The sequence below is a fragment of the Rattus norvegicus genome, chromosome 3, assembly GCF_036323735.1.
Source record: "Rattus norvegicus strain BN/NHsdMcwi chromosome 3, GRCr8, whole genome shotgun sequence".
In the NCBI taxonomy this organism is placed as follows: Eukaryota; Metazoa; Chordata; class Mammalia; order Rodentia; family Muridae; genus Rattus; species Rattus norvegicus.
The window spans coordinates 185,731,211-185,751,309 of NC_086021.1; the positions used below are offsets into that span (position 1 = coordinate 185,731,211).

Sequence of the window (20,099 nt, forward strand, 5' to 3'; positions counted from 1 at the left end):
TGCAGTTCTAAGAGGAGAAGAGCAATGACAGAGACAAGGGTTGGCCTGAGGAGGCAGCTGACCCTGTGACAGTGGATGGGGCATGAGCCCCACCCCCCACACTGCCCCGCCCCACCCAGCGTTTCTTAGCAACAGGCCCTGCCACCAGGACTATTTTGGGAACGGTAGCTTCTTTCTGAGTGTGTTTATGGACAGGAGCTCTGTGCACAGCACAGGAATGGACTGCAGGACTGATGAGCTATGGGCACCGGTGCAGGCCTTGCAGGGCTGCAGTGGTGGAGGCACTGGGGGGTCCCTGGGCCTTTCCGGGGCAGGTTTGCTATAGTGAGGATGATGAAGTATGGTTGTAAATCACAGCAGACGTGGGTCATTTCTCAGGCTTGAGCTCACCTTAGCAGTGAACAGCGACCCCAGTCCCCACCCCACAGGGCAGTGAGGGGCTCAGAGTGGCAGGATCCACATCACGTTCGCCTGTCTCTGTCACAGCGTCCACCCTAGTGGTGGTAACAGAATCTCTTAACAGGCCAGGTTCATCAACCTGTCCTCAGTTAGGCTAGTTCAAGTGACAAATGAATAGAGAAAAACAGATTTATTCAGCAGGGAGAACAGAGACTCCCAGTGAGTCCTCAAGTCATGATGTGAAGTTTAGGTTTAAACAAAAGGCAGAAGCAGACATGGCAAAGCCACCAGGGTGTGGCCGAGCCGGGCCACCGTTGTCTCTCCAGCGAGGTAGTTTCCAGTGCAGCTGGTACAGGCTTCAGCCACCTCCTCCTCCCAGCATGAGATCCCTGGGAGAATTCCAATTCCTTAGGGACCTTTGTCAGCCAAATGGAGGGATCGAGTTTCTCTTTCAAACCTCCATTCCTGACTGGATAGTGAATGTCTGTCTGTCCAACTGTCTCACCACGCAGCCACAGTGAGCACACCTGCCACAGACAACACATATGAACACAGAGCACACATGCACAGTGAAAGCACATGTGCACTCGGTAGGATGTATCTGAACACATATACACATGTGCACACATACATACACAGGACCACACACACCACATCCTGCCTTGTTGTTACTTACCACATAGAAGCTAGTCGGACTTATCAGTATTCGGATTCCAGAGAGCCTCACGATGCCCCGGTCATGATCAACATCATGTCATGTGATCCCTCCAGAGTAATGACATATTCACACTGCCTGAGGGGACCTGGCAACATTGACTGTCACAGAGGTGTGTCAAGAACAAGTAAGCCAGTCACAGGGGAACTAAAAACACAGTCTTGAGCTTGGTGACATCTGATCCTATATCCTTGGCTGTTCTGGGTCTGTCGCTGGCTCAGGGATGGCTTGGCAGTGAGAGCCAGAAGCCAGATGTGGTCCAGAGCCAGCTTCCCTCTGATCCTGGGTTCTGTGAGATGAAACCTCAGAGCAGGCCAAGTGGCTAGCAGTGCTTGATCATTGTGTGGTGGCAGTTCATGGTCACTGTGTGGCTGGCAATGAGCGGTCACCGTGTAGACCAGTAATGTGTGGTCACCGTGTGGATCAGCACTGTATGGTACTGTGTGGACCAGCAATGTGAGGTTACTGTGTGGACCAGTAGTATAGTAGTGTGTGGTACTGTGTGTGTGTGTGTGTGTGTGTGTGTGTGTGTGTGTGTGTGTGTGTGTGTGTGTATGTGTGCGTGTTCACCATGTGGACCAGCAGTGTGTAATCATTGTGAGGCTAGCAGTGTGTGGTCACCCTGGAATTTCTGCTGCTGGATCTGTCTCTGGACGAGGCAGCTGGACTTGCCAGAACTTCTGGGCAGGGGCTATGGCCCAAAGAGGAGCTCACCTCAGACATAGATGTCGAGATCTCTAGTGAGGCTGGCCTTTCAGCTCTTCCCCTGTGGAGGTGCGGTACCCTGATGGGAGATGGTAAGCAGGAAATCAATGTCAGATCTTCTGAGAGATGACAGAAGGAAGATGACACAGGGGTGGGGCCAGATGTGTTGGTTTTCTCTTTACAAACCACACCAGCAGCAAGGATTCCTGGTGCCTGCACCTCACACACCCTATACTACAGTATATTTCTCACCGTGGTTCCAGGGAGCCTGTGGTAACACTGGTTCCACACTGTAGACAAGAAAACTAAAATTCCGATGGGTGGCAGTGGGTGGGATGTGTTTAGGGAGGTGGTGGGCTTCTGTCTTGGTGGGGATCAAACGATCAATCTTGGGGACTCCAGTGCAGTAGGTGGGTGGCTAGATTGGCCAGCAAAAGGGGGTTTTGACCCTGAAATAAATTGATCCTTTTCCCCCATAGAGAGGCAGCATGGGAGGCTGCAGCCAAGAGAGCAATCTAGTGTGTCCAGGGCTGAGAAACCTCTGCAGACGGCACTGTGCACTCCATCCTGTCTCTGTAAACCGGGGACCAAGGGCTTCACATGGGAGAACACGTGTGCCCTCCGTCAGAGTGGGCTAAGCATCTCAGAAGGGATCAGCCTCCCTTGGAGCTAGCTGCCCTGCTGGAGTAGTGATTTTGTCACTAGGCACTGGGGGCCCAGAAACATACTACCTCAGCTTCCCTGTGTTCCAGAAGAAATTAGGTAGATATTCCAGACGACAGTGGCAAAGGGATACTGATTTATTTAAGTGGGGAGAGAGTTCAGTTGGTAAAGCATTGGCTATGCCAACAGAGGAGTGTGATTTTGATTCCAGGACCCGAGTAAAAGAGCTAGGTGTGGTGGCCATCCTGTGAGCCCAACACAGGGGAGGCAAAGGCTGCTGGGCCTCTGGCACTCACTGGCTGGTCAGCCCAAGCTCTCAGGTAAGTTTCAGGTTTATAGTTTGGCCAAAACTAGAAAGTTTTCTGTTCTCTCTGCCATTCCTGTATCTGTGCCGTAATTTTATAGGAACGATGAAAGGGAGGCAGGAACCACGCATGAGGTGGCTTACCTATGGGATAAACCACAACAAGGTTACCCTGAGAACAGAGCTTGTCTACTACCACAGCTTTGACCTTTCCCTCCCAGCCTGGTTTCCTGGGAAGTATTTAATCCTATAGTTCCAATTGTTTTAGGGTCCCTGTTTCAATTCTGTCCTCAAAAGGTTGGGGTCTCCTGAGGGTGACAAGTCAAGTCAGGGACAGACCCTCAGATACCTCAGCAGCAGAGCCTCAGGAGAAGGGGCTGGACTTTCCTGAAGCCCTCAGGAAAGGCTCCATGTCCCTCATTCTGGGAAAGCTGCTGTGTGAATTCTCACTCTGCTTCCCCCCATCTTTGGCCTTGATCTTTATTGGGTTTCATGCGCTGTCATAGCCATCTCGGAAGTCTTAGAACATTCGCCGTCTGGGGCAAAGAGCGGCATCTGTCTTAATAAACTCTAGACACATAGGTGACTGACAGACATTTGCTTCTGGGTGAGTGACAGTCAGTGGTGGCACAGAGATGAATGGCTGTAGCCACACGTAGCACCTCGGGGATACCTATAGTAACGATCTGTTGCCAAGTGTCAGAGGGTCCTGGCCCAGCTTCTGAGGTCTGTTGTTAGGAGGGAACAAGGTGGGACACATCGAATTTTGAAGTTCATAAAGGCATGTGGTAAAGGGGTGGGAGTTGGTGGGGGAAACCACCCGTCTTCCACCTGTGCTAAGAGTACAAGGATACACGGGAAGAGTGGACCTTTGGCATGTAGGGTACCAGGATCCTCTGGAAACATAGCTTAGAGAGGACTCCAGCAGAGCTTGGAGTACCACACCAGGCCATCCATGACACCCTTTGTAGGAAGGGCCTCTCAAATGAAAGGAGGGTGCGGAAGGAGGCACAGTCTAGCTGATGCCTGGATTTCTTTACAGATTCTGAGAGTAAGGCATGCAGTCCCAAGGAAGGCTCCCAACCTGCACAGAGTGAGCCGTCCGCTGGCGAGCAGGAGACGCTGACCTCGGAGGGTGTCCAGCCCGGAAGCCCCTCGGCCAGTGGAACAGACCAGGCCTCCCAGGATGAGCTTCTGTCCTCCGATGCCCATCCGGATGACACAGGTACTTGCTGGAGACCAAGCGGGCTGAGCACTCCCAACCAAGGGCTTGGACTATTGCTCCATTGTCATGACTACTGTATTATCTTAGTTCTGCCTCCTCCAGTCCCATGGCTGGTAGACCTGAACGCTTCCTGAAAACTCTTCTCCTGGCTTCTCCCAACTTGGGTGGAGGAGGAGTGAGGGATCTAAAGTGGCCGTGCCCGACCTCTCACCACATGCATCCTGAAGTCAACGAAATGCAGGGGTGTGTTTTAGCTAGCCCCAAATGGGTGTGTCCTGGGGCAGTGCCCTAATTCTGGAGCAGATGACCTCTTTCCCTGAGAGATGCCGGAGCAGCTGTGTGAGATGCTGGTGTGTGGTGGGAGAGCCATGCCGTGCTGTGACCTGAGTGAGGCTCCTCGGTGGCTTAGCCGTTGGGGTCTTCTGTAACATGAGAGAAGTTATAGGGTCAGCATTAGGGTTTTCTAGAGCACATAGGAACTTGGTACCCTGTTCACAAGTAGCCAGTGTTGGAGGAGTGGGGGCTGGGCTGGTGGAGTTTTCTGTTTGTTTGTTTGTGTGTTTTTTTGTTTGTTTTGTTTTAACAAAGTAGGCAGAACTCTTGGTAACAAGAAACAAAGCACACCAGAGCTCAGGCCTCACCCTCCTCCCTGACCAAGCAACACTTTAAGCCATCTTCTGATAGAGCCTGTTCTCTCATCTGTCCTGTGCCTAAACCCATGCTTCACAGTGTGGGGACTAGAGCTTGAACCCCACCTCTCCAGGGTTATTGGGAACCCAGGCTGTGGTGTGAACACTCTGGGCTTCTGTTCCAGGTCCCGTGGGTATCTGTCCCCTGGCCTGTCTCTCTTCAAGCCAGAGCCACTGGGTGGGCGTTCTTTGCCAGCTGCCTCCAGCCTCCCTTCAATGTTAGCAGCTGCTCACGGTTTGCGATCTGCCTCTGCATGGCTGCTCCTCTCCATCTCACTTGACTTGGGGACATAGTGGGCATTTGGAGCCTGAGGAGTTATGGACCCAGGGAGGAAGAGCCTCAGCTCTTTCCCAGTTGTCTCACCTTGAGCTCCAGGCAGCTGACCTCAGAGGGCTGTGGTTGGTAGAGTTCTAATGACTGCGTAGAGCCTGTATTCTGTGGTTACTGCTTCCCAGGTCTGGACTTCACGTTCAAGCAGATGCCGGGTTTCTGCTCCCAGCTTCAACTGGTTGCTCTCAGTTCTTTGTTCCCACTTGGCTCTGAATAACTCCAGGTAATGCCCGTGTCTGACCTCAGGGGCTTTCCAGGTACAGGTCTTCTAGGAGCAGAGTGGATCTGTTGAAACTATCCTGTCTTATGCTGGGTGTGATGATGGTTTGCATATGCTTGGCCCAGGGAGAGGCACTGTTAGAAGGCGTGGCCCTTTTGGAGTAGGTGTGTCACTGTGGGTGTGTGCTATAAGCTAATCCTGGCTGTCTGGAAGCCAGTATTCTGCTAGCAGCCTTCAGATGGAGATGTAGAGCTCTCAGTTCCTCCTGCACCATGCCTTCCTGGATGCCACCATGTTCCCACCTTGATGATAGTGGACCAAACCTCTGAACCTGTAAGCCAGCCCCAATTAAATGTTGTCCTTTGTAAGACTTGAATTGGTCATGGTATCTGTTCACAACAGTAAAACCCTAACAAGACACTGGGACATAGCTGACAATGAGCTCTGGGCTGTGGTCAGTCAGGGTGACGCCTGGCTCATATGTGTGTCTGAGAGATGTAGATGTCTCCTTTCCCTGGCTGAGCAGATGCAGCTTCCCCACATGGGTTCTGTATGTTTGTGTGTGTGGTATGCTTGCATATGTGTGTGATGTGTATGTGTGTGTTTGTATATGTGTATGGTGTGCTTTCTGTGTGTGGTGTGATTGCGTGTGTGTGTGTGTGTATGTGTTTGTATGTTTGCATATATCTGTGTTTACGTGGGTGTGAAGTGTGTGATTTTGTGTGTGGTGTTTGTGTGTGTGGTGTGTTTACTTGTGTGTAGTGTGTTTGTGTGTGTATATGTGTATGGTATGTTTGTGTGTATATGGTGTGTATATGTATGTGTGGTGTGTTTTCTGTGTATGGTGTGATTGCATGTGTGCGTGTGTTTGTATGTTTGCATGCATGTGTGTTTATGTGTGTGTATAGTGTGTGTTTATGTGTGTTGTGTTTGTATGTACGGTGTGTTTATGTGCGTACATGTGTGTATGGTATGTTTGTGTGTATATGTATGTGTGGCATGTGCATGTGTGTGTATATGTGTATATGGTATGTTTGTGTGTATATGTATGTGTGGTGTGTGCATGTGTGTGTATGTAGTGTGTGTGTGGGTATATGTGTGTGTGGTGTGTGTTGGTGTGTGTGTTATATGTTTGTGTGTATATGGTATATATATGTATGTGTGGTGTGTGAATGTATGTGTATGTGAGTGGTGTGTGTGTGTGTGTGTGTGTGTGTGTGTGTGTGTGTGTGTGTGCAGGTACATGTGGAGGTCTCAGTTTGATAATGGGAATCTTCTCTGGTCACTCTTCCACATTATGATTTGAAGCAGGGTCTCTCAGTCAAACCCAGAGCTGTTCTGTATGGCTAGTCACACTAGCAGGCTTGCCTCACAAGGCTGGAATCACAGGCAAGTCACCAGCCACACCCACCAGCACTTATGAGTGTTCTGAGGCTCCAAAGCCTGGTCCCCTTAGCTACCACCTGTGCTACACCTGGCAAGTACAGTGTACAGTGGGCAGTAGGGAGTGGCTGGGTATCGGTGAGGTTCTCTTGACCCTTCCCACCTCTTCATTAGTGAACAGTCAGAAGTCCCAGCATGGCTGGCCTTCCCCAAATGGCAGCTGCTCGACCCAGAGGATATCCACTCATGACACCAAGGCAGGCTGCCTCTTTTAAGCCATCTAGTCACAGCCCCACTGGGTCCAGGCTTTGCTCCCTCCTGTGGAGACTGCAGGGTTGAGACTGTGTTCTGTCTTCTGGCCTCTATATTTAGTGAGTCAAGCTTGAGGCTACTGTGGCCCTCATCTTTCCCACAGAGCTATGGAGGACCAGATGCTGATCCAAAGCTGTCAGCTCTCCTTACTGTCCCATGTCCTGCTCAGTGCCCAAGGGAGCAGCTGCATCTGGGTCCTGTCCCTCTGTGCTGAGCTAATTTTATAACAGAAGTCACCTGACAGCAGAGACATCTGCATTCTCAGGTGTGCAGATCGTGCGGACATTAAATCCCTCAGCTGCCTCCCACCCACCTCGGTCAAGCTCCCCATGGCATCTTTATGTGTGCTAGCCTGCAGCTCTACAGTGGTGCTCACAGCAGTGCTCAGACACCTAGAAGGGCCAAGGTCAGATGTTCATCTGAAAAAAACTGATTTTCCCTGAACTTGGCTGAGTTCAGGGAAAGAGGTCATTGGAAGGCACATGCGGCCGTTGTAGGCCCTGGCTTTACAGTGCTCTTTTCTTGTTCATGTAATAACACCTCGGTCATACCCGGGCCTCATCCTGCCCTGCAGGTCCAGGATTCTGCTGCAGGTATCCCATTCTCCTTGTGGCTCCAGGTCTACCAGCCTCCTGCTAAATTCAGATGTCATTGCTGTCATAGTTGACTCCACAGTCAAGAGAAGACTCCTAGGTCTGTAGCTGGCTCAATGGTAAAGTGTCAGCCATGCAAGCATAAGGGCCCAAGTTCGATTCCTAGGACCCATGTAAACACACTGGGTACAGTGGGCTATGTTTATAATACAGAGGATGATGGTGAGGAAGCAGGAGGATCCTTGGAGCCCGCTGGGCAGCCAGCCCAGCCTGAGGATGACATTCAAGGTTAACCTGGCCTAAGACCCATACATGCTCCACATAAACACGAGACCTGACCTTTAAGTATGTGTGTGTGTGTGTGTGTGTGTGTGTGTATACACATGCATGTGTTGCACATGAGTGTATATGCCTGCTTGTAAGTATGGGTTTGTCTGTGTGTGTGTATGCACATCTATGTAATACATACCAGTGTCTATGTGTGTATGACTGTGTATGTTTTATGTGGCTTGTGTGTGTATGTGTGTGTGTGTGCATGTGCATATGTATATATACACACACATGTATGTTGCACATGAATATATATGCCTGCTGGTAAGTGTGTGTTTGTGTGTGTGTGTGTGTGTGTGTGTGTGTGTGTGCGCGCGCATCTATGTAATACATGCCAGCGTCTATGTGTGTATGTCGGGTGTGCGGGGGCGTGTCATCATGATAGGTAAGGCATGGTGGTGGGCAGCTCTGTGTGTCCAGGGTGTCCTGCTTCCTCTCAGCTCAGCATCATATAAGAAGTAGACACTGGCAGGAAGCTGGGCCAGGCTATAAATCTTAAGAGATGTCCTTCAGAGATCTACTTCCTCTAGCTAAGTCCCATGCCTTAAAGTTCCTACTCCCTCTCCTAATAGCACCAGCAGTTAGGGACCAAGTATACAAACAATGAGCCTAGTCAGATGGGAACACTGTCATATTCAACATACAACAGTTGCTTTCCCAAGACCACAGTGCTCCTGAATATCAGAGTCTGGGTTTGGTCCTATCCAGAACGTTCTACAGACGAAACTAGAGCCACCCAGAAGGTAAACCTTTATTTGACGTCTGGAACATTCTAGATGCTGGTTGTTACTGAGGTCTAGGGCAAAAGTTGCCAAACAGTAGGCTCCAGTTTGGATCCTGCCCACTGCCTGTGTCTGTTTGACCATCAGGTGCCCTACCAGGGCTGGTGATATTAGGCACCGGTCCTTCTCCAAGGCTAGCCCCTGCCTCTTACCTCCCACTGGTCACAATGGTGGCCCTGGGACCCTGGTTCGTCCTCAAGGAACCTAAAACTGTATGTTCAGTGCATGCCACGAAGTCACGTGACTAACCAGCCAGAAACAATTGAGTTTCAGCCTCTGATCACATTAGCTACTTGCCCGTTGCCAGTGGCTGCCTGTGGCTATGGGTAAGCCATGGGTGGAGACGCTGTTCTACTGAGTAATGCTGCGAGTGAGACGTAGCCATACGTCCACCCTGGTGTGAAGTCAGGAGAGATTTTGCTGTTTGAGTTGGCTGGACCTTCGGGAGCTTTCTATTCCAACAAAGGTTATAATTGTGGCAAAGCCCATGTAATCTACGCTGAAAGCAGTTGCCATCTGGCCATCTCCTGCGGTACTGGCAGAGAAACTTTTCAGTTTCTGACTTAGGGGATGGATGGTTTGGTTTAGGAGGTTTGGAGGTTAGAAGGAAGTCTGGCTGAGACCAGGTAAGTCCCTGGAGACTTCTGGTGGCTCTCTGTGAGGACGAGTGGCATTTTGGAGGAGGAGGAGGAGGAGGAAGAGGAGGAGGAGGAGGAGGAGGAAGAGGAGGAGGAGGAGGAGGAGGAAGAGGAGGAGTGTAGAACTGACACACACAGGGAGAGGCAGAGCCCCAGCCTTCCACAGGCCAAGTCCCACACGGCCACCAGCCACCAGCTCATACATCCCTGTCTCATCCTTACCGCATCACATCCCATCTCTTCCATGCTCATTAGTGTGGCGGACAAAGGGTGAGACTGGAAGAGACTGCAGGGCTTGCATGGCTACCCAAGAGCTTGGTCAGAGTCCTGTGTGGAGGGGCAGGGTTGTCATCCCACCTTCTAGCGAAGCTAAAGCAGGAGGATTGGGAGTTAAAGCAATGCAGTGATGCCTTGTTCCAAAATAAAAGGCAAAAGGAAGCCTGGGGAGGTGGCTCCGTGTGTATGGTGGGAGTCGGGGGAGGTGGCTGGGTGGGTGCAGTGGAAGTCTGCAGAGCTGGCTCAGTGGGTGAGGGAGGAGTCTGGGGAGGAGCCTCAGTGGGTACAGTGCTTGCTCCACAAGCACCAGGACCCGAGTTTGGATCCCCAGATCTCACGTAGAAGGTAGATGCCTTGGCATGTGCCTGCAATCCGGGGCTGTAGGGGGACAGAGACTGGATCCTGGAGACTCTTCACTGGCCAGTGAAATGGAAATCTATAATTTCAATGGGAGATGGAGAGTAATAAAGGAAGACATACTGTCAAACTACGCCCCACCCCTACTCCACCCCGCAGTGTGGACATTTGTGTGTGCACACAGCATATACAAAGAAGAAAAAGGCATCTGGTATAAGCCTCCATTTGCCTAGCCCACAAGCTGCTGGGTACAATTGCCGTACAGCAAAAACCAAAGAGTTTGGGTAAGAATATTTGTGGCCTCCAGCTTGTTTGACCTTCTGGGGAGGGGGAGGACCTCAGAGGACCCATCTAGTTGGAAGCTGGATGGATGCTGAAGCCAGAGGACCAGGTTTGGGAGTGACTAGCCGGACAGCGTCTGTGGAGGAAGACACAGGCCAGAGTCCACGTTGTCGCTGTCAAGGGGTGGGTACAGGGGGTAGAGCCCATGAAGAACACTGAACTAGGGACAGAGTAGTTGGAAAGTGTGGGAGACAAAAGCCAAGAGGAGAGTTGGAGGTTAGTGAGTGACTTAGGATGGCCATGACGAGGGGCTGACACAGACTTCCCAGGTAGAAGAGAGAGCAGTGTCAGAGTGGAGAGGCACAATTCTGGTGACTGTTTAATGAGTCCATTTGCACTAATCCATTCATTTTTGTGACCCTGGAGATCAAACTTATATAAAGCTATATATGTGTTAGACAGGTGACAGGTGCTCTATCACGGTCCAGCATCCCCAGCTCTCTTTCCTTTTCAATTTTGAGACAGAGCCTTGATGAGTTACCAGGGCTGGCCTTGAACTTACTTTGCAGCCTAGGCAGTCTTTGAACCTGTGATCCCTCTGCCTCAGCCTCCAGAGTAGCTGGGAACTGCAGGTCTGCAGAGATATAACCAAAGCTGGGTAAAGATGCTGGCACAACATTCAGAAGTGTTTGGATTGCTTTCCATGTGACAAGTTACTAAACTGGAGAGACAGACGGAGAGACAGACAGACAGACACAGACACACACACACACACACACACACACACAGAGAGAGAGAGAGAGAGAGAGAGAGAGAGAGAGAGACAGAGACAGAGACAGAGACAGACATACAAAGTTCTGTCCATAACCTAAAGAGACAAGAGACTGGCCCAAATTAGGTTTTCTCAGCCAGATCCCACATGGAGCCCTAGCACAGCAGACAACTCTGCACTGACCTCATTGTCTGATCCATCACCAGAGCCGCAGGCTCAAGCTGTCCTTTGTTGTGGCAGTGCTCCCCAGACAGAAAACAGGGAGTTCAGTCAAGATGCTGCCTCCAAGTCCCTGGGAGGAAACCAGGTCTCTGAGGGTGAAGCTAGCCTGTCTGTGTTCCCACTCTGCAGGACCAAGGCCTGTGCTGAGAGAGTGTGCCAGAACCATGGAGGAGCTGTGGAGCTCAGCCTGTCTCTCACGACAATGGTGTATTAAGGACAAGAGCTCCTGACTAAGTAGAAGAGTCCCATCTCCCTGCCAAAGCATAGCTCTCCCCTCTCCTAGTGGAGCCTCCAGTGACCAGGCCAGACAAGAACTTCATGTTCCCAGACACCACTAGGCCTCATCATGTCTCCCTTCCATGGAGAGCTGCTTCCCAGAGAACATGCTTACGCAGGACAGGGAGTCATGAAAACCCAGCCAGAGCAGAGTGGGCACATCTAGCCCTGTGTAGATGCGTACTGTAGTAGCGTGTCTTCTATATGACTGTGAGAACAAACAGAGTAGGTGTGTGTGCCAAAGCCCACTGGCCATTCCTGTGAGCTTAGCTGTGAAGGCATGGACTCTGGGACAGGTCATCTACCACCCTGTGCTGATTTACAATCTCACCTAACCATTTTTACCTAAAAAAACAAACAAACAAACAAAACCAGGATGCTTATCTTAACATCAGGGCAAAAATTGAATGGAGACCTTAGATACTACTCTTAGAATTAATAGGGCAGAATGATTGTCAGTGTCCAGAGATCTTTAGAAGGAAAACTTCTTTTTGTAGTTGACACTCCTGGGGACACTTTAAATTAGGAGAAAATAAAAGCACTGTGTTCACCTGCATCCACACAGGGCAAGATGACAGAGCTTGAGGTTCAGGTCACGGTCACTCTCAGATGGCCACTGTGACAGAGCTGTCAATTCTGAAAGGGCTTCTGGGATTTTGCTCCTGGGGAGTTGGGACAGCCAGCCCTGGGTGTAAAGTCTGAATCCCCACATCTTGAAAGCACTGTGTAAAGTTAGAAATTACAACACGGTGTACACACAGGGACCCGCTATGGCTCTCAGATACTTGGGCAGGTGCTAAGACCCCAGAGTCTTCCCTGGATGCTCTCCAGGCAGTCAGGGTTCTTCAGAACCACAGACAGTGCTCTGGCCCCGAGAACAGGGAACCAGCCCTGCCCCTTGGGTAGGAAGTTCCTCCTTGGAAGCTGTGCGCCCAGCAAGTGCCTTCCAGAAGCACCTTGGGTTTGTGCTGTCAGAGCAGGAAGCCACCCATTTGTGATGGAGGGAGATGGCTACCTTGAAGAGGAAGGATAGCAGGTGTGTGCACACAGGAAGTTGAGATGCTTCCTACCATCTGGTGGGCTGTTTTTGCTGCAAAGCTTCAGATGAGGGACCATGTCAGCAGCTGGAGATGTGCCCAGAGGCCAGAAGCAATCACCTGCAGGAGAGGCCCAGGATGGGTCCTGCGTAGGGTGGGAGCCAATACTGAACAGGTTTCCAAATGAGTCTTCCTCATCACTATCTTCTACAACTCTCGGCACAAGTGCATGGGTAGTAGTTTCATCTGGAGAGGGTTCAGGAAACAGGAGGCTGGGCAGAGGATGGAGGGTTGTTGGGATGGCAGTGGTCCTGTGCTGGTTTATAAAGAGTGCCGAAAGGGAGCTGGTGGTGGACCAGGAGAAAATAGCACTATCAGTGGGGAATCACAGAGGAGGTGCCCAGGTGAACAACTGGAGAGAGGACAGGGCTCTGGAAGGCTGGCCTCCCCTGGTAGTTCCTTCCCCATGACTCTACTTCCTCTCCTAGATTTGTGTGCCAAGGGTAGGACATCTATAACCCACATAGAAAAATCAGAGCTGTTGGCACAAGGGTCTTGATGTGCCAGACGTTTGTGTAGATGCCACCCCTGCCGTTTGTTGAAGCTGTTACTCCGGATCCTGATTTTGAGACACAGTTTCATGGTGTGGCCTAACCTGGCTCCAAACCTGGAATCCCCTGGGACAATAGGTGTGCACTAGCACACATGGCCTCATCATCCCTTTCTTTAAACCTTGAACTAACCTTGTACGAGGCCACTGCCACTCATGCGGTCACCACTAGTAAGTCACTACTAGCAAGACATACACGGAGGTTTAGTGCCAAGCCAGGCCAATGTGCACACCCAGCTTCTCTGCACACCCAGCTTCTCTCACTCTAGAATCTATCAATCCTTATGTTTACAAGCGTGAGGAGCCCAGGCTGTTGTGTGAGGCGGGACATGGTCACCTGTGCCTGAAGCGACTTCCTGACTCCCTCTGTTTCTCACAGTCTCTTGTTTACTGAATGCACAGGCAATTAAGTCCGCTCATGGAGGATCAGCGCCTTCCCATCATCAAGATACCTGTGCCCAGGTCTTGTTCTCTCCTAACCATGCTAAGGCAGCCTCCTCTAAATGCTCCATTTTGCCTTCCAACCAGCCAAGATGTCGTCTGCATCCAGTGGGGAAGAAGCAGATGCTGGCAACCTCCTGCCCACCACCGATGAGCCCTCTCAAGAAGCCTTATCTGGGTCCCTAGACAGTCCTCCCAGAACCCTGGAGAGATCTGCGAGCCAGCTCCCCAGCCCTCCACTGCTGCCCACCCCGCCACCCAAGGCCAGCTCTAAAGCCACGAAAAACGTCACAGGTGGGTTTGCTTGTCTTCCCACCCAACCATCTGTCTGTCTGTCCTTCCATCCATCTGTCCTTCCATCTGTCCATCTGTCCGTCTGTCTGTCTATCCGTCCATATCTTCTACCCAGCGTGCCTACTCCAGCTCCAGGCTGACTCTCCTCATTGCCCCAGTGCCCCTGCTCTGTGGGCCACAGAAAGAGGTCCCACAAGGCTATAGTTGCTGACTGCAGACTGTTTGGACACTCTTCAGTGGAGGAGAGGGTCCTGGAACAGTCAGAGGGGGAATCTTCTAGACTCAGAACCCAGAGCTCACAGCCAGCCCTCGGGGTGGGTCTTTCTCTTCTATGCACGTGGTTGTCTGTACTGTTCCTGCTGCTCCCTGGAGTGCCGTGGGATGCCCATTTTCTCCTTCACAACAGCTTCAAATATACATCAGGAGTCAGCACTGGCCCTTCCTGTGGCAGCAGAGTTGGGCAGAAACCTCCTTGTCATCTACTCCTGGGCCATCCTTACCTCCTCATCTATGGCCCTGGACTCACTGCAGAGAGTAAACATTTACTCATTGAGCCTTGGGGGACAGGCACCTCAGTCCCACAGGAAGGCAGGCTATTCACTGAGTAGTGGATACTTTTTAAATAATTATTTTATTTATTTTTTATTCTTTAATCCTTTTTTTACAGTCCAGTCTTCATCCCCCTCCCAGTACATACCCTGACTGCTCCCCATCCATACCTCCTCCCCCCATTTCCAAGAGGATATTCCCATTCTGCCGACCCCCATCCCCCGACACCTCCCTGCTCCTGGGGCCTCAAGTCTCTTGGGGGTTAGGTGCATCTTTACTCACTGAAGCTAGACTAGGCAGTCCTCTGCGATATACGTGTCAGGGGCCTCACATCAGCTGGTGTATGCTGCCTGTTTGGTGGCTTGGTGTCTGAGAGATCTTAGGGGTCCAGGTCAGTTGAGACTGCTGGTCCTCCCCTAGGACCACCCTCCTTCTCAGCTTCTGCATACTCCCTTGGAAACAGTGGGCACCAGGGAACAAAGCCCAGCTCAGCAAAGCCGCTTACTCTGTGGACACATGTGTGTGTACCTTTTGGGGGCTACTTTATAGGGTTCTTATATTTACCACCCTTCCAGCCTTGATCCCACCCTAGTCCCTTCCAAGTCCCCAACACCAGGTAAGAGAGAAAATAGGTTAGAGGGAAAGGAGTACGGACCTCTAGACCTCTTTAGACTACTTCCTGCTGATTAGGGGCGTTAGATGTCTTGGAGGGAAGTCCGATCTCTGTCATCAGCATATCTCCAACTTCTCTTCTTGTCTCCTTGCTCACAACCGTTTAGCAAACCACAACAGCAACCGGCCGCAGCAGGGAGGACAGCGGCTGCCCCAGGCTCTCTCAGGTCTCTCCTATCTATACTGTCTCCAGACTCCCCAGAGTTCAACTATCTGCATTTGGCAAAAATATGCCCCTGCTAGTGCACGAAGCAAATCATAATCACCCGCCACGAAGCAGCCTCTTATCCCACATCTGGGATTAAAACAAAAGCATATTCACATAACATAGGCTGGCCCTGGAGGGTGGAGGGAAAGGGTTTTGTGCACAGTTTAGAACACTAAGACTTAGAGAATGTAACTTATCCTAGATCCTCTGATACAGACTCAAACTCATTTATTTATGCCACCCACAAACATGGCTGGGCCCACGTGGGGCCAGCAACTGTATCCTGTTGTCTTACACTGATGTCACTTAATAACTGTAAGGAGACACAGCATGGCCACTGCAATGGTTATAAAATGAAGGTTTTAACTGGGGGCCTGTTTATAGAGTCAGGGGTTAGTCCTTGGTTATCATGTCAGAAAGCATGGCAGAAAGTGGGCAGTGGGAGCTTACTTACTTTCACGTCCATAGGCAGATAGAGAGAAAGATGCTGAACCTGATGTAGGCTTTTGAAACCTCAGAGGCCACACCTCCTAACCCTTCCTAGACAGTTCTATTAACTAGGGATTGAGCATGCAAATATTTGAACCTATGGGGACATTCTCATTAAAGCCACCACATACACTTGCCTCCTCCTGGTTTGCACAGGAGACTGCATGACAGGCTGGTGTGTCAGCCCCTGGCATGAGGAAAGTGAGAGAGCTCAGGAGAATGACCATTCCTTCTTAGTCTTTAGGGGAGTTCACTGTGCCCTCACCCTGATTTTAGATGTATGGCCTCCAGAATAGAGTAAGCTGTCCTGTTGTTTTAAGCCACCAGGCTGTTGCCATAGGCCCTGTCTCCAAAGGCACTTGGTCTCTGCATTCACAATCAGATGTAGGTCCAGCCATTGTGTCTGGCGTGCAGGGAATGTAGGCAGTTGTATAAGGGGATGGGGTATGGATGAGTGAAGGATCAGAACTCTGCTCTCTACATCACTGGGGATGAGTTGCTGCCAGGGCCGACCACAGAGTGAGAATTTTGAGGCAAATTAATACTCTTTAGGGTTTGGTTTCCATGTTTGGGATAACTTCCCCTTACCCAGTGTTGACACCTAAAGCATTTCAGAATCACTTGATGTAACAGCACATGCCTCTCTTTCCCCCTCTGTGGACTTTATTTCCTTTCTACTTGAGAGACTCACACCACAGTGTATGAACACGTGATTTACTGACTGCCTTATCAACACCCTCTGGGTCCCTAGAATCTGTCTACAGCCAGTCTGCCAACCCCTCTCATCTCACCCTTATCTCCATAGAAGGGACTCAGAGGCAGCAGGGTCTTGACACTCCACAGATTGGTCTGAACAGGAAGGTGGCCACAAGCACAGGACTTGTGCCTGGAACCTGAGTGGCTCTGCCTTTGTTGTCCAGTCTTTTTCCTTGCTTCCTGGGACATGTTGTTTCTACATGTGAGCACTAGGTGACAGAGTCAGACAGTTGCTATCTTGTGTTTGACTCCTTGGTGATGGGGCTGAGGTACATCCTAGCCTGACACCAGGACCTCGGTCTGCATCTACCTGAGTTACAGTGACAGAGTAACAAGTCAGCAACAGGTTTATCTCTCACAGTCCCAGCGGTCGTAAGTTCTGAGTTGGGCTACTGCCAGTCCATTTGAAGTTTGGCGAGGACCTGCTTCTGGATTTGTACGGTAGATTTCTGGTCCCACACATTTGTGTCTTATGTGACTGCCTAGATGTGAAAAGTATGGCGGTGGAGGAGGAGAGAAAGATGGTCTCTTATTTTCCTTGAAATTTCCAGTTAGTCTAGGATGGCTAGTTGGCTGCAAGTACCATGAATTCTCCCCCTCACCTCACACCCCATCTCCATCCCCATCTGATGTTATAAGCAAACACGGTCACACAGGAGCAGCAAGAGGTGTACCAGGCATGTTAGTCTGCCAGTGGGTTAGCATGTTCTTCAGAAATGCTGAGGGGTGACAGTTTGTCATGCCTACTGTCCTAAGTGTGGGTTAGTCTTTGTTTCTTTATTGTGGTGCTGGGCTGATATTCATGGGGTGACATAATGGCCTGGTTATCAAATGAGTCGATGAGCTATGATGCATCCCTTTTCTGTTTCTACAACTGCTCTGATGAGGACTGGAAATGATGCTGACTAGACAAGAGTCTGGGAACACAGCATCACTTGTAGGTGCTCAGGGCGTGGTTGGCACACCAAGCAGGAGCTGTCCCCAGCAAGAAGTGAAGCCCTGACTTATCTGCTCACACTGGTAGTGGTCATCTTTTCGGTGACAGCTAAATAGTTTTGAAGAGAATTTCCACCCCCTCTGTCGTGCCTAAGAGAGAACAGAGGGGATGGGGATGGTCCCCCTGGACAGGTACTGGGGGCTCTAGATGGGGGTGACACACAGGGAAGGTCTCACTGAGGAAGGAATACTACTGTAGAAGAGAAGGACCTTCAAAGTCTCAGAGTTGGGCCAGCATGATGCTTCAGGAACTAGAAGGATTCCCATAGGTGTCCTGAAGAGAACAGGGTGGGGATCAGAAAGGGATGATGCCAGGGTGCTGAGCCAAGTTGCAGCCCAAGGGGCATTGGGACTGGGGCAGGAGTCTGAATCATGTCAAAAGGAAGGGGAGAAAGATGTGGCAGGACTCACATTCCAGAAGGAGCCTCAGGGGCTGAGGGGCAGGGACAGCATGAATGTTGCTGGGACAGCAGATGTTGTTGGGAGGGCAGAGGCACAAGAAGGGATGGTGCAAATCTCTGTAAATCTTTATGGTCCCCGTGGACCAAAGAACAGGTCTGAGAAGCCAACTCATCAAAGGATGAGGGAAGGGTGCTGGTTTTGACATGGATGAGTCTTCCTCAATGGAATGGGACTTGGGCAGAGTCATATCCTACTCTCTTCCCTGGGAATGAAATCTGGCTTGGTGTCTCTGTGTAGGTCAGGGGACCTGGCAGAAAGTACACACATCTTCCTCAACATCTTCTTGGCCCCCGTGTGGAGGGTGATGCTTGTGTATGTTATTGCTCCACCCCAGGTCAAGCTGCGCTCTTCCAAGGCTCCAGCATGAAGAACAATGAGCCTGTTCTCAGAGGACAGCTTCCCACCCCCACAGGGTCCCCTCATCTCACCACTGTCCACCGGCCACTGCCCCCAAGCCGCGTGATAGAGGAGCTGCACAGGGCACTGGCCACGAAGCACCGTCAGGACAGGTGAGGCTCTCTCTGATCCTGTACACTTGTGCTACCCGAGGGCCCTAGCCCCTGGGAGGACCCTTCCAATCTGTGCAGTCACCCAGAGCCTGGCCTGGGTTTATTGATCCACTGTAACCATTTTGACTTTCTTAGGACAGGGGCTGTATACGTGGAAACCCAACCAGCAGACTCCCTGCATGATCCCTCATATGGGGATCGGGAGCTTCCCAGGAGGGAATAGTTGGGAGAGGGAGCTATTCTTAGTTTATGATTCTGAAATCCCCGAGGATCTAATGATGAGAATACAAGGAACCTTGGACCCAGAGCTTCCTTGATTTTGATGGCTTACAGCTGGTACAAAGGAAAGTGTGCTTGCCAAGAAGAGGCAGCACAGAAACACATGCCAGTGGGGTAGCCTACTGGAGGAACACAATGTCTTCCTCAGATCTCCAAAGCCCTTGGTCCGAATGGTTGAAGTATACGTGTTGGCGGGACTTAGCATATGTCCTCTGCTTTTGGAAGGGCACAGCGCAGAGCCACGTATTATAGGCTCAAAGTCCCACATTCCCTTCAAAGCTCTGGGCACAAGGTGCCCAGGACACAAGCTCAGAAATCAGCTCACCAGGTCCTACATTGATTCCTGTGGCTTTCCAGAAGAGTGGGCTCATGTAATGGGGGACCATCTTTCCCATTTAGTTTTCAAGGGCGGGAATGCAGAGGGTCTCCAAAGAAGCGGATGGATGTGCGTCTGTCCAGGACATCGAGCATGGAGCGGGGCAAGGAGAGGGATGAGGCGTGGAGCTTTGACGGGGCCTCAGAGAACAAGTGGACTGCTGCCAAAGACTCTGAGGAGAACAAGGAGAATCTGATTCTGAGCTCCGAGCTCAAGGATGACTTGCTTCTGTATCAGGATGAAGAGGCGCTCAACGACTCCATCATTTCTGGTGAGGAGGGCGGTGGCTGGGGGAGGGGTATCAGCCTGTGCTGGGTCACCCAGAGCCACTGGAGCTCTTCTGGTAACCACTAGCCAGGAAAGGACAAAGGGGGAGGGTCTGCGCTAAAGACATGGGGAGGGGTGTTCCCTCGGAAAGTGAGCCCTTCCCTGGGGGTGCCAGACCCAGCAAAGACTCTAAAGACACATCAGTGAGCTTGTGTCCAGCAGGTTGGATGTTTGTCCCAATGGACTTTGGCAATACACCAAGTGGATCTGTGAGGGAGCTCGAGATGACACCCCTAAGTATGACCTGCCCAAAGGCGTGGACATAGTGTGCTCATGGCCACAGTTTTGACATTCTGACTTTAAACTAGATGAAATGAGGTGGAGGGGAGAAAAGCCAAGTTATCGATGCATCCCCAAGTGGCCATCAATAGCCATATCAGGAGTAACATGAATGGACAGATGTGTGGACCTGTGTGAGACAGGGTTCTCTTAGGATCTTGGAGTTCAGGTCTGAGTTTGTGCCCCAGGCCTGTGTTCTCCAGGTCTGAGTGACTCCTGCCCTAAGGACTGTGCTCAGGGACAGAGAGGACTATGACCCCTCCCCGCCCCCTCCCACTGACAGGAATTCCAAACCCTATTCCTACAGACCACTACCACGTAAAGAGAAGGTGGGTGTTCCG

At 51.0% G+C, this 20,099-nt stretch overlaps 1 protein-coding gene across 6 annotated transcripts in view; it reads left to right on the forward strand.

Moving 5' to 3' along the window:
• Phactr3 (phosphatase and actin regulator 3) overlaps window positions 1-20,099 on the forward strand; it is a 219,271-nt gene that overhangs the window by 149,077 nt on the left and 50,095 nt on the right. For all 6 annotated transcript variants that reach the window (XM_063284233.1, XM_039105551.2, XM_039105550.2 and 3 more), the window contains 4 exons: window positions 3,829-4,011; window positions 13,650-13,856; window positions 18,323-18,497; window positions 19,176-19,423. In XM_063284233.1, coding sequence (XP_063140303.1) covers window positions 3,829-4,011; window positions 13,650-13,856; window positions 18,323-18,497; window positions 19,176-19,423 — 813 coding nt within the window. The remainder of the gene's footprint in view (window positions 1-3,828; window positions 4,012-13,649; window positions 13,857-18,322; window positions 18,498-19,175; window positions 19,424-20,099) is intronic.